The sequence below is a fragment of the Rhea americana genome, unplaced genomic scaffold, assembly GCF_003343005.1.
Source record: "Rhea americana isolate MKP2758 unplaced genomic scaffold, rheAme1 scaffold_81, whole genome shotgun sequence".
In the NCBI taxonomy this organism is placed as follows: Eukaryota; Metazoa; Chordata; class Aves; order Rheiformes; family Rheidae; genus Rhea; species Rhea americana.
Genome location: NW_028186990.1, coordinates 3,398,850 through 3,413,172, shown reverse-complemented (window position 1 = coordinate 3,413,172; position 14,323 = coordinate 3,398,850). Strand labels below are relative to the sequence as shown.

The window sequence follows — 14,323 nt, the reverse complement described above, 5'->3', positions numbered from 1 at the left end:
CAGCCAGCAATTACAATCATTTGGGGCTAAATACTGCAAGCAGTTCTGCAAATACTGCAGGCAGTTCTGCGTGAATGCTGGCAGGAGGGAAAGGAGAGTCGGGCCGGACTAAATACAGAATTGTGTGTGCCACTTCCATGGCAAAATTTGCTGGAACTAAGCCCCWGAAAGACTTCGTAGTTTTTGAGGTGAGCAAGAGATGAACGTAGTTACCTTTAGCCTAAGTGTTAGCTGTAATTCAGGAAAMGTTTTCTGAAAGATTGATACTAATGACTGATAACCCCAAAACAAACAGCCTATTTTCTTTCTTGCTRTAGTCTCTGGCAGCATGGCCAGTGAAGCTACTGAGAGCAGAATCCTTCGTTAAATGTGTCTAAATTTTCTAAAGCAGAAGTACTCATGTAGTAGTTAAAAAATAGAGACAAAAATAAATTGAACTAATTTTAGTCTAGTGTCATCTGCGTGTATGAGATACAGACAAACTGGAGATTTTAGTGGATGGAGAAATTCTGTAAAGTAATTCATGGACTGCAGATTGGTGAGCTTCATTAAAATCATCTTACATGATATATTAACAGCCAGATTGAATACTCTGTAAATTGCTGACACGTAAYGTGACTTTATTCAGAAGTACCACATTGTGTCTTAAAAAAATGATAGAATAAAATCAAATTACGTGATATTTAGCACATTAATATAGAAGATACAGAGATGTGTTAGAAATAAKTTTTAATAACCAAGAACATTATTTTCCTACAAGCATTCAGAGGTAAAACAGCAGAAAATAGTATTTGGTTTATGTAGAAGTGTTCAGAACTTCATTTTGAGTAATAATGAACATGGATGGTCAGAGATGAAATAGTTTGGGAGTCACTAATAGTGTTTGATCTGTTTTAAAACGAAGTGGTGAGTTTTTCTGCAAATATGTGGAAAAGAATTACATTTTAAAGTATAAACAATCGATTTTAAAAGAGCACTTTAGCATTTTTTTTTTATCAGAAATTGCACACTTATGCCATTACCTATCTGTTTGTAGGCATTTATATATTCCCCGTGGTTACAGTAATTTTGCTTGTGTGCACAAACAAACTCTCCTGACTGGTAGATGCAAGTAAAGCTGGGGGCTTAAACAAATTGCACATATAAACCCATACTTGAATGTGCAATCCTGGTAACCATGATTAAAACGTAAGCATATAAATAACATTTTTAAGCTTCTCCTTTTTAAAGTTGGAAAAGTATTTCTTGTGGTGGGTTAGATTGTACTCTCATTGCTATGATTTCTTGCTACTTATGATAATGTAAAGGAGACAGTTGCACAGAGAAGAAAAGAATTGCGTAGCTTTAGCTGATCTATTATAAAAACAATTGGTCTTGTGAAACTTGAACCCCAAAACTGAGCGCTGAGATCTTAWATCATTAAAAACTACAGTCTTATAATAAGGCCATAACAAGAAATGGTATCCTTGTAAACACTGACTGCACTATTCTTCAGTTTTTTATTGTTAATAACTACCTGTAAGAATATTATATTCCTTCAAGGTATGCCTTCTCTAGAAAGCTGTTCCACTGCTTTGTAATAAAGTAATAAGTCATGCCGGGGATAGCTTTAGCAGGCTTTCGGTGTGCACCTTGAGCGTGTTCTGAGGCATGAAGCCAAGTGCCATTAATWATTTGAGAAGTGTCTGGTAACTTAGTGTTCTTACACAGAAAATCAGTCTGATGCTGATGGGTTAACCAGTCAACAAATGTCATTGCTACGACTAATAAGCTGGAAGCTTTGGTGTTTGTCATAATTTGAAACCAGGCTGCTCCAGATGAATCACTTCCCCCGAAATGCACCCTGCAAAACAAGTAAAATAAATGATATGGTAGGAATTAACCCAGGCTAGCAGATTCATTTGTTATGGACAGGCAAATGTGCAGCTGCAAATTCAGGTGGTCTCTTCTCGCATGGGGTATAGTCAAATCCGTGATGAACTAATCAATGTTCATATTCATACTATACTCTTCTCATACCAGGGGAGAGGAGAGGAAGAAAGCAGAGAAGGATTAGAGAGAAAAAATCAGTTTATAGTATCAGTAAAAGGGGCAGGGRAGAAGAATCATGTGTATTGGAGCATTTGATAAAGGATATCATGAGACTGACAAACTGTTTTTAATACATATCAAAAGCTTTTGTACATAGATCTGTTAAGAAAGCACTGGAAGACCCTTTAAATCCTTCTGATAGTAGGAGGCATTTTTCTGGCATTTCTGTTTACTTTAAGATTGAGAGATGATTTGGAACTCTGTTATCACCAGTCTGAGAGCGCTCTTTTTTTAACTTTCAGATAATGATAAAATGTTTTCAGAAACCAGCACCACATTGGCCACTACTTGAATATATCTACAGTACTCGGGCAAACCTTACAGGCATCATAACAGATACCGTACTGAGCTAGAAAACAGAGTTAGCAAATCAACTCTGAAATGAGTTTCTTTTTAACATAATTGTGGCAGCAGAAGGAAAGAATAGAAACAGAGGACACCATATCTTAAATGGATTCGACCATTTCCTCAGCCTCTATGTTAGGACCAATATTGCAGAGCAGTTCTCCTGGGGATTTGCGTTCATCATGATCATGAAAGATATGCAAGCAAGCACATCCCTGGAGAAGTGCTGCTCTTGCTATTGTGATACAGATAATTCACAAAGGGAATTAGCTGTAAAATGGATCTAAAATCTGTAGACAAGAGGCATCATCTCTGCATCTCAATTTTTTCCTATTGCAAGAAGAAATACATGATACAGTCATACTGTCTGATGCCTATTTGCAGTGTTGTCTTATAAGGCAGGCTACCTCAGTTGTACCTAAGCGTGTAAACACTTCTATGAAAACAGAAGGCTTCAAGGTCTTTCAACTTAGACGCTAATTCTTTTCAAATTGATGCAGAGAAAACCAGCAAACACAAGTTCCTTCCTCAGTTACRTTAAATAATATTTCTTACAGCTGTTTTTCAAAATTTTCTTTTGTAAAGTTCCCTGCCGTGTTGAGAACCTTATCACCCACCTACCCYTTTTTTCCCCTTGTTCCCCCCAAAAAGCCCTTCCAGCAACAATTCCAGCCTAACCACTCTTTCCGGTTTGCTTTATGAAAACTGYAATTTGACGTGCTGAGCAGCTCCCAGCAGACTTAAATAAACCACTTTCTGCAAGCGTTGCAGTGTGGTGTCCTTGGCCTAATGGATTTTCTTGATTTCCACATTGYTTTAGTCTGAGGACTACAGGCCTGCAGAAGAACCTTCTTCAGAAAGGAGAGTAGGGGAGTGCTGCTGCCACGTGCAGCACCTAAGGGCAGGCGTGCTCCCCTCGCTTTAAAATACACACATTCTGCCGTTTGGCCTTGACTTGGGCAGTCACTGCGAACTAAACATGTTAAAAGGAAGCTGTTAAAAATATTCTGAGATTCAAACATTCTGTCCAYTCTTCTGCCATGTGCCAGCAAGCTTTCTTGCCCAGTGCTGGCTACCAAAWCAGGTTGCTGCTTGTCGGGCTTTTGTGTTCCAGGTCCCGGATCAGCCAGGGCGGCAGAGTAAGAGGAACACTTCTACTACTCTAGAGGTACCTGCAGCAAAAATACTGGAGTGTTGGTTAATAACTGCAGCTGATTCTCTGTTTTTTTTTTTTTTTTTTTTTTTTTTTTTTTTTTTTTTTTTTTTTTTTTTNTTTTTTTTGTGTGTGTGTATTTGCATAGGTAGAGAATGCTCCTTGGTGTTACATTGCACCAAGGGACTCATATACCACCTTTTTACTGGACGGGACTGAAGGAATCAAAAAAGCATTCTCTTTAAAAATAAAGCTTTGCAATGATGGAACACTGATTAAACAAAACAATAAAATGTCTTCTTAAGAACATACTTAAAAATTGRGAGTTTCCCTAGCTGCTGCAGCCAGATTTTTTGACTGGATCATTAACACCTACCATTTGCTCCAGGGCAGCGTTGCCCTGAAACATTCGTAGGGTTGCATTTCTCCTGCTTCTCYAGTTGCCGGTGGTCACTGGAGATGCTCGACGCAACTTCTTTCTCTGCTTGGAGATGCAGTGGTCTTTTCCTTCCGTTCTTTCTCTGTGTGCCTTCCTGATCCCATTACTGCCCTTCTTGCCCACTTGTCTCATGGCTCCTTGATTAACATTCCTATTACAAGCCTTAATTACCCTGACTGATGTCTTCTGTGAACTATCTGTCACCCTAAACACTGTATGTTTTTTTTCAAAAAAGGTATCATCTAAGATACCATTTTATATTAAAAAAAAATGCAAAAATGACTCCTAAGTCCATATTTAAAAAGAATGCATAACAATTTAAACAGCCGTGAGTATTAATGTTCTTTAGTTTAGTTAAATATATCGCATTTTTTCTGGTGTAATTTGTACACATGTAGATCAATACCCATTTGAAATCACATATTGAAACATACTTTTTTGAGAACTGTACCATGCATAGGCCAGTGATCTCCAGGGATATGAATATGCAAAATAATCTGAAAAATAAGCATATCTATCAAATGTGTTACTAAGCTATAAAATAAAGAACTTAATTGCACTGTTTCACTTGTGGAAACTTGGGATGACGTTTACTTTTTCTTAATGTAGCCAGTTGTTGCTGTTACAATCATTTTAGATTTATTTCAGGCTCTTGAGGATGGAAGGAAATATTGTAAGATTCAATGAGAAAACATTTTTATTGTGCTTTGAAGCTATTCATACCAATTTTGCATGCAAACTTAATTATAATTAATAAGTTGCTTAGAGTACTGCACACCTGCTGACATATAGTAGAAATAAATGTATTCTCTTTTGCCCATTATAAATTTGAGAAATAATTTATGGTAAAGTTTGCATGGAACCTAAACTGATGATCTGCCAGTGTCTGGTGCATGAAAAGGAGACGGATTTTTTGCAACCTAATGAGGTTGTAGGGATCATCTCCAGTCTCATCATCTCTTTGACTTTGTCTGCTCTGACAGCTATAAATGTGTAGGTATATGTGTGTGTGTGTCTGTGTGTGTGTATAAAAAGTATATGTACATACACATATACAAACATACGCAATTATATATTCTATGCATTATGTAATAGCATARTATTTTACAATAATTTATATAAATATAAAAGCATGCGTGGGCAGGAAATGTGTGTGTGCATGCACATGAAAAAGCATTCACATCAAAATGCACACTCTTGCCAGAGAATGAGGGCAGCAAGCAGGTGGCAGGTATTAAGTTGCAGGGGGTGGAAGGCTCTCAGGCCTCTCTTGTRTTTCTGATCCCAGAACTTCCCTGGATTTTTTCCAAATAGAAAAAAAAATGCCATGCACTTGGATGATCCATTAAATTAGATGAGACTGTGTGTTTAACAGTGCGTTTAAGTCTATGAAGGCAATRTATGGAGAATTAACCACATTAAATGTGCCTTCCTTATATAGAGAGCATAGTGGAAAAGCATGTAAATAAGGTACAGCGGATAGGCAACCTGTGACAGGCTAATTCTGCTTGTGATTCATTAGCAAAGAAAAGAGCACCAGAAGATGTATTACTCCGAAGTGTTACTTATTCTGAGCCTCAGCCTCCCTCTTGGCTGCCGGTGAAGGGAAGTCCAGAGCTGACCGTCAATCTTCCTCACAGACCTTTGAAAACCCTTCCGTGACTTGGAACTGACCCACAGCAGGTTTTAAATGGACCGCAGCGAAAATAAGGAAAGTAGCTCAAGTCCCTGAGTAATTGTTGCTCTGTATGCAGAAAGCAAAGCTTGGTAACCTGGTTCATTTTCACACTGCACAAGCTATTTGAGTGACCTCAGCAGCAAACAAGGTATTTCTCTTTGCTGCTCTCAGAAGTCTTTAGTTGGCAGCTTGAAAGACTTGGAGGAGTAGCTGACAAAGCACCGTAAGATGTACCGAGCAGTGCTCGCCGGTGCTGTGTAGTGCAGACCCCAGCTCTTTGATGAGCTGTTGAATTGTATCTAATATGACAGGCACTGATAAAATTAATATCATTGACTGCTCTCCTTGTCTGTGTGAGTTTTTGGATAAACCACAGATTCTTTAAAAGCGTGGTATGCGACCTGAATCCCTACTCAGGTTACTGTATTGCTCCTAATACGGTGTACAGAGCAGAACTGCTTTGATGTGAAGTGCAACATTATTTGATATCTCCCAATGATCTTTTTTGTCATTTCCAATAGTCATTTTAGTAAACAACATCAATAGAATATTGAGATATGGGAATGTCAGAAAGTAAGTAACTGGCAAAAAACCCAACTACAACAAAGAGAAGGAACAATTAATTTATCTCTTTTCATTATGTAGTTAAATTTGAGAAAATAGCTTTATACTTGTCTCTCTTTCTTTCCTCTCCTTTGTTGCTCCAAAATCAAGGGTATGAGTAATGCTATCCTCCATGGTCCACCTCAAAGAATACAAATATTAGGGAGCAAAAGATACACACAAGGGAAATGATTGKTTGGGGCATATGTGTGCAGATGCGTTCAAGTGCATACAGAAATACAGTCCTAACAAACTTACAGCAAATAAAGAGAAAATCAGTTTTTGTTCTAAAAAATTTGGTTAGTCTGTCRCTAAGTTTTTTAGAGGCATCAGTTGTCCCATCTTTACCATCTGTAGGAACTGAACCAAACTAGATCCTTGCTATCTTGACACTTGATGTCTTCTACTCTTGTGGTTTCAGCTTACCACTCCATAACCTATAGTCTGTCATGACTGGTCTTTTTCTGGTGACTTCTTCATCATAGCTCATGATTTCTGCTGCATAGGCTCGCTGTCAGTTTAAACATGACCCAAAGTGTATTACCTCCCTTTTCTCACAGTCCATTTGTGACCTGAATAAAACAAGGATCACGGGAAAAAAATGGAAAAAAAAAAACCATGAGATGATATGATTAAATTGTATTCACATTCAAAGAAGATTGTCATCATAGTTCCTACTGCCAACTTGACTTTATGATCATATTTTGCCTTTTGAAGGTAATACACAGTGTGTAGCTTTCATTATATCCCTCTCCTGTTCTTTCCTATGTAAGTTTTTTACTGTAAGTCAATTTAGATAATATTATCATTCCCAGTTTCTGCACAATAGTAGAATAGAACAGACTTGCTAGATTGCTCTTTTTATAAAGTGATTGGATGTCAGCATGCTAAGACAATTTTAAAATCTGGATATTCGTATCCTGACAAAATATAACAAACAGGAAGGACATCCGTGTCGTTATAGCACGTTAGTGGATTTCAGGAAGGGATTAAAAAWATATATGAAATGGTAAAGCATAGCAAGCTACATGTTCCCAAAAGATTAAGACACCTCTTCCTCAACTACTGGCAGTTGCCGACCATTATAAATGACAACGTTGTCTTCTCTGTTTTAATTTGATTTATGAGTTCTCACCCAGCTATGAAAATCCAGTTTTTGTGAGGACTGTTTTCCTACGCACAGAGCAGCAAGTGTCAAGCATACCTAAAAGCTGCTCCTGAGTTTCCGTTGTGCTCGCTTTGCTTCAATTAACTTGATAGTCGTTGATTCAGATGTTGTGAAAATATGTGAAACCATCTTATTTTTTCACAGTGACATACTCCCATGCAGCGGTGAAAATAACCCTTTTTTTTAAGGCAAAAAGATTTACAGCTCTTGAGCTGTAAATCCATCACAGTTGCCTTGACCAGGTTTCATTTCTGTACAGAAGAGTTTCCAGGCTTCAGAAGAACATGATAGGTGTCGCGGTCTCTAGCAATAAGGACTCTTCTGCAAGCAAAACCACAGCTGCGTTTTGTAGCAATCGACCCATGACCTTATTTACTGGAATGGGCAATTCAAGTTAACTACACAGTTTCTGTAGTTTTAAAACATTATAGGCAAACTCTGATAAAGTTACAGTTCAGCACATTTATACATATGTTGTCATTTATGAAACAAATTAAATTAACAGTGCTTCTCTGCATAATCTCTGGTATTTCACTGGAGGAAACTTTAGTGTCTTTGAATTGTTCATTCAAATATTCTGCTAATTACTTAACCATTAAGACAATATATTATCTTCCCCTAGGCTTTACAAAAGTCAAATCTCATATAGTTGGTACCATTAGTAACTCACAAAGTCATTTCTGTTAGATAAAGTTGGGGAAAATAAGGCATCTACTGCTGATTTAGAAGTTAGAAAAAAGACTGCATGTTAACAAAGACACAAACAAATCCAAGGTTTTTTGGAAGAGTCACGAAGGTTTTTTCAGACAGCTGAGTTTCAGTTTACACTAACCTATGCAGAAAAAACTTGTGAAAATGACTGATGTAATAATTATTAGCTGAGTCAAGAAAATGTGATGAGAAACACTTCGAAAACACTGATTTATCAGCCCATACAAAATGACACTTCTTGCGTATATAAATATTTGGAACAGGCTTTTAACTTGTATTTTACTTGGGCTGTGATTTTGCATAGGAAACATGTCTTTTTTTTCCATTTTCCAAATACAAAAATGCACCCAATTAAGATTAAAAGTTTCCAAGTTTTTGATTTGGCCATCAGGCAGCTTGTGCACTAAGTAGTTCTCTGTGGCTGGAGTTCTCCCACAAGAGAACCAACAACAGAAATAATATAAATGCAACCAAAACCTAAGATCCTGATTCATTAAGGAACTTGGCAAACTTTAAGAATGTGAGTAAGACTGCTGATTAYCCCTTTACAGAGTCATATCCTAATTCTTATTTTGGATAGCGTGTGATTTTATGTCTAAAAATTGAATACAACATCTAGTGCATGTGGATGGTTTGGTAGGTCAACCTGAAGTCCCATGTGGTGATTTACATGCAGTAATGCAATTTGGAGTCTCATACCAAAACATTTACAAACTACAATTTTACAAAAAGTTAGGCGTAGATTTGATATTACAGTGAAATGCACATACAGTTAGCACCTTCGTGCAATTTTTCTGTGAGTTTTAATAGAAAYGCCTAGGAACTGTGTTTGACAGCGATCTTGCTTAGCCTTAAGCTCCCTGAGGACACCTAAGGCCAAAWAATACTCAGTTTGGGGAAGACAACGCCAAAGGAGAAGAAAGCAGTGGAGAGATTCTTCTCATTCTTTTCTATGCAGCAGAGATTGCTCTGTAATGGACTATGAACAGTGTAAAGATGYACTCAGCTTGTGTCAATTTACTCATAGGCTCAGTCCCATCCTGTTGTTGATATAATGACATCAAAATGCCAGAAGGAGAGAGGTAGGGACCTTTGGCTAATTCTTTTTGGTGGTGATTTCGCTGGAAAAGGTCTTCAGCCCATCATTCTAGCTGTGCACAGGAGAGGAAATACTCAGTCAAGGTGTAATTCATCACAAGGTGGAAGAAAACACAGCCCTTAAAACGTAGTATTATATATTCGTCATGTTCAAGAGGAAGTCTTTTGGAGTTTAGTTAACAGTCAATGTTGAGCTTATATACTTGTAACCCAACACTGTGGCAAATTTTCACATGCCTATATGCCTTCATTGGTTATTGTTTTTCTCTGAAATAATCTCAATCACAAGTTTCTTTGTTGTCTTTCTTGGAATACATTAACCAAGCACTGTTCCAATCTCCAGGACCGCTTAACATCTCCTAAATCATAGCAGTTGGGGTGTCTGCTTAATGAGCTTTAAAAATAGTAAGTCTAATATTTGCAAATTTTCTGTGGAAAATGTTAAACCTTACCAAATGTGTCTGTTAAAGTTGAAATTCTGTCATTAAAGCGTGGTATTTTTGTGTAACATCTAAACTTAGATAGGTACAGCAATTGAAATGCTGTTTTGGATGTATGCTGCATATTCATTGATTTTTACAGAGTAACAGTTTATTTTCTTTCACCTTGAATGTTAGCAATCAGCATTCTGCAGAGTTCAGTTGTTCAAAACCTGGGATCATTTGGGGATACTCAACTTGTATTATCTTATTTTGTCTATGAAGGAGTAGTTTTTACTTTAAAGTACATTGTAACCATGCTCATCTCATTTTACATTTGGCCAGAGGGGTTGTCAATAGTTTTGTAAAATTAACCTTAGAAAAGCTTCCCTGCTATCTTCTGCCTTAGGATGTGTGGTGTGTACCTGGCTTATTGAATAAATGTATTTGGTTTAGCTTCAAATGAATTTTCTTCAGCTTTTCCATTAGAGTATGTATGTGCTTTCTTGCAAGAGACATGCTATATCAAAAACAAAACTATAATTGCTTAAAATAAATTCAAAAATACCATTTCAGCCCAAAACATTTACTTTATAGAGTTAGAAATAAATCTTCAGCTTCCCCTTCAGTTTTATTTTAAAATAATGAGCTGCTTGAAATTTAACCAAACTATTTCTCCAGAAAGTGAGTGGTATGTTTCTTTTGATCCCAAGTAGTTTGTCATTTGGGTGACAAAAGGGAAGAAGGAGTGATCTGAGAACTGACAGACATAAATTTGAGGAGTAATGAGGATTTTAAAAAGCATTCATTTTGCTTTGACTAGAAACGTAACTTGGAATTGCCAACTTTTTAATCACAGACGTCTTTATGAATGGTATGAAAGGTAGCAATTAAAAAGCAGGGATTTAATGTTCATCCTCAGATAAGCCGTGGCAGGATTTGGGCATGAGAAAGATAGAGGGGAGCAGGCATGCGTGAAGCTCTTCCCCGTTTCCCGTTGCCTCGTCTCGTCCTTCCTTCCAGCACAGCTCGGCCGAGTTGGCGCCTGGGGTCTGTGTCCCCAGTGCTGCCTTCTTCCTTGAACCAAACCTGCTGTCRTTCCAATCAGCGGAAAGTTACCACCGACTGTACTCACAATCGTATCCGACTGTTAGTCTTCTTTCTAATGGAAAACCCCTGCTGTTCCCACTCCTCTTATCTCTGAAACCAGAAATACTTACATTTTTTCTTCAGCGACAGCAGGGCAGGATTCCTCCCTTCCGTCTATTCAGCGAAGTCAGAAAAGCACGCTGGGATGAACGGCTGAAACGGTTGGGTCAAAGTTAAGCTCTTAAAATTACATTTGAAAAATTGACTCCTGAATTCTGATAGGCAATGAACGGCTGTCTTTTCCCCTCCCATCTTCTCATTCTGCCCGCTGCTGTCTTTGTATCAAGCCCTTTGGAATCAGAAGCAGAGCTGATGTGTAGATACGTTATCTATAAGCTAATACTTTGTAATAAGTCACTTAACATGAACTGACAGGGAATCTGTAAAATTGCACACTCTTTGGTAGTATTATTTATAGAAGACTTCATTTGAATATTGCTATTTTGTCCTGTGTTAAGAGAAGGAAGTACTGCCCAGTTCTTGTAGCAATATAAAGAAGATAGGCTTGAGTATGTCAAAATAAGAAATGCTKCATGGATCTTCAAAATGGTATTTATAGCAATGGCTCCCATCCTACTGCTGGAGGAGTCAGAGGGAGTATGAGTCTCTATAGTCTGTACATGCTTTAGCTGCTCTGTYAGTTGTTTCAGTTCTGTTTCTGATTGAGAAGTCATAAGATAGTAACTGCTATAAACCAGTGGAAAAAGAGGTATACATACTGGCATGTGCAAATGTGGTAACTGGCAGGAGAAAGGAAGAAAGAAATTTTTTCTGAATATGTGTGATGAAGTCTGAAGATGGTTTTAAAACAGTATTCCATAATGCAGGCCTGACAGATTTATGATAGGATTTATTTTAATGACGTATTTCTGCTTTGTAGGCTAGCAGAAAGCCAGCTAAGGTTGTGCTCTGGTCCAGAACCAGAGGGACTCCTGCTCTAAGTAACTGGGACCTGATGGCCTCTGACCATTTCAATGTCCCCCATCCGCAGGGCAGCTGCTATTCAGACTGTTTCCTGGCGCAAATTAGAGTAGCCTCAGGCTTGCAGGAATTTGTGCTGGAKTATATTAGCACCTTCTACCTACATCTTCAAAGGTGGTTTTACCAGCACCTTCTAGCCTCTCGTGCCAGCAGGACACAGAGGACCCAGCTGATGTGACCCTTCTGTCAGAAGCTTCTCACAGGACTGTGGGCAGGTCAAATGCACCAATAAATACAGGGATAAGGTCATCCCAGTCCTCATCAAGGTATTGTGAGGGTAAACACATTAATATTGCAAGTCTCTATTACTTGTATATGGAGGCCATATAAATAACTTYGAGAGATAATAAACTATCCTGCCTTTCTGCCTTATTGGCACATGGAACCAACATAAAACATACACAATGCGCTTGTATTTARTGATATTAAGGAAGTTTTCTAGATGACCATTTCAAGAAGCAGTGATGGCTGTCTATAAATTTGTAAGCTTGTCCCTTACAGTGATTTCCCATTGCAGATACCAAGAGCAGAGCCTCTTTTATTAAATCCTCATGCCAAAATAAAAATTGTGTAGAATTGTATGATCGGATACCATATCGATCTAGATCGGAAAGGAAAGAGGACGCMTTATAAATATGTGAGGCAGATTTTATTTAGGACCAAGACTTGCTGCTGTTAGTGAAACATGGTTTTCTTGTTTTGCAGCTTGCAGGCCCGGCTTCTACAAGGCTTTTGCCGGGAATGTGAAGTGCTCCAAGTGCCCTCCCCACAGCCTGACCTACGTAGAAGCAACGTCTGTCTGCCAGTGTGAGAAGGGGTACTTCCGAGCCGAGAAAGACCCGCCGACTATGGCATGTACCCGTAAGTTGGATCAGTACAGTTGTCTGCAGTTGCTTTCTTCAGTGCCTCGTTTGTTCACTTGTGTATTTAAGAAGTTGAGTGTGTTTGTGCATTTTGCGTGGGAGTCTGTTAAAAACTAAAGGAGATCTTTTGAACTCTGAATTTAAACAGCAGGTTTCTATATAGTCCTGATATCCCTGAAAATGCCAAAGTGTTTCTTAGYTTAGTGACTTTTAAAATTGTATTTCTGAACAGTAAAACAGAATGTAATGATTGTCACATAGATAAATTTTAATTGTGAGTATGTATTTTAAATACAATACAATGCTTGTACAAAAAACTTTATTACGCTGAGGAGGCATACAAAGRAAAAAAAAAGTGATACAACATATCCTCCTGTTTCCCTAGGTGTAAGTGAACATTTTGACTATAGGACAAATATCATCCCAACATGTTGAAATGAAAGCCTGCCTCTCTAAAACAGACAGCAGAATCATAAAAAGGAAGGAATGGAAGGACATATCCAATCAGGAGGAGATATGATTAAACACTCTAGCATATCTTCTTCTTTCAAAACTGAATTAATCCTTCTCATACAGCTGTGATAATGAAAATTGAAATTGAAAAATGAAAAAATGAAAATTATGATAAAATAATTTTTAGAAGATAATTGTTTGTTATCTTTGTTAATCTAAATTGGCTTTAAGACAAAACTGATGCCTAGCAAAGGAGAGATATTTTTATTATTTGATCAACTTGCTCATGTCTAGAAACATTGTAAAAACATAATTTTTCTTTTCAGTTATTAAAATATTTCTCCTATATTTTTCATATGCAGTTCATTACTTGCTGGGATTCATCTTTTGGTCGTAAAGCAACCATATCTGTTTAATCTAAAAACTTGGAACTAACAGCAGTAGAACTTAAAGGTCCATGGATGAAATACTCTATTTATGTATAAAATACTGTTATTTGAAAAGGACAATTAAAATCTGTTCACAAAATTTTCTAAGATACATAGTTTCCTATATAGCATTGTGCTAGTGGAGGATTTGATTCAAATTAATTTTGTGCCACAGTCCTCTTGTTAAGATAATTGTAAAATAATTAACCGATTAAATGCATGAAGCATTTTAACATGCTAAGTGTACCAAAAGCTTAAGGGATAAAACCGTCAAAACAAGGTACAGCCACAAARAACAGCAACGCACAGTCAGAAGTTTGGTACGTCTCCACTGGATAAGGCAGCATCACGTGGAAGTATCTGAGCTGACTCTGGCAAGGGATAAAGCCACGTTAGCAGAACTGACCTGCTTCCGTGGTCATGCCAGTCTTTCTGTGGCACTGTCCTGGGCAGTCTCGGTGTGCATATATATATATATGACCTGCAGCTGATTGCCGTAGTTGTAGGYGTTCTGTATCGAAAGACCCAAAGGGCTTTAGCAGACAGTTGTTTTGCCATAGGGCTTTCAGAGGAGAAGGTTAAGTCCTAACCACCAGCTACGTGTGGCGCATAGGGTTYGGAGAGGTACTTTAGTCCATCCAACTCTTTCTGCTGTCAGAAGGAGCWCTGGAGCACGGCACGTAAGCTCATCTTTTCACACAGAATGGGAGAAAACGATGTTTGTCTAGACTTCCCGCAGGAAAA

At 37.9% G+C, this 14,323-nt stretch overlaps 1 protein-coding gene across 4 annotated transcripts in view; it reads left to right on the top strand.

Moving 5' to 3' along the window:
- Positions 1–14,323, top strand: part of EPHA6 (EPH receptor A6) — a 509,782-nt gene that overhangs the window by 247,022 nt on the left and 248,437 nt on the right. For all 4 annotated transcript variants that reach the window (XM_085323057.1, XM_085323058.1, XM_085323055.1 and 1 more), the window contains exon 4: positions 12,541–12,696. In XM_085323057.1, the coding sequence (XP_085179183.1) occupies positions 12,541–12,696 (156 nt within the window). The remainder of the gene's footprint in view (positions 1–12,540; positions 12,697–14,323) is intronic.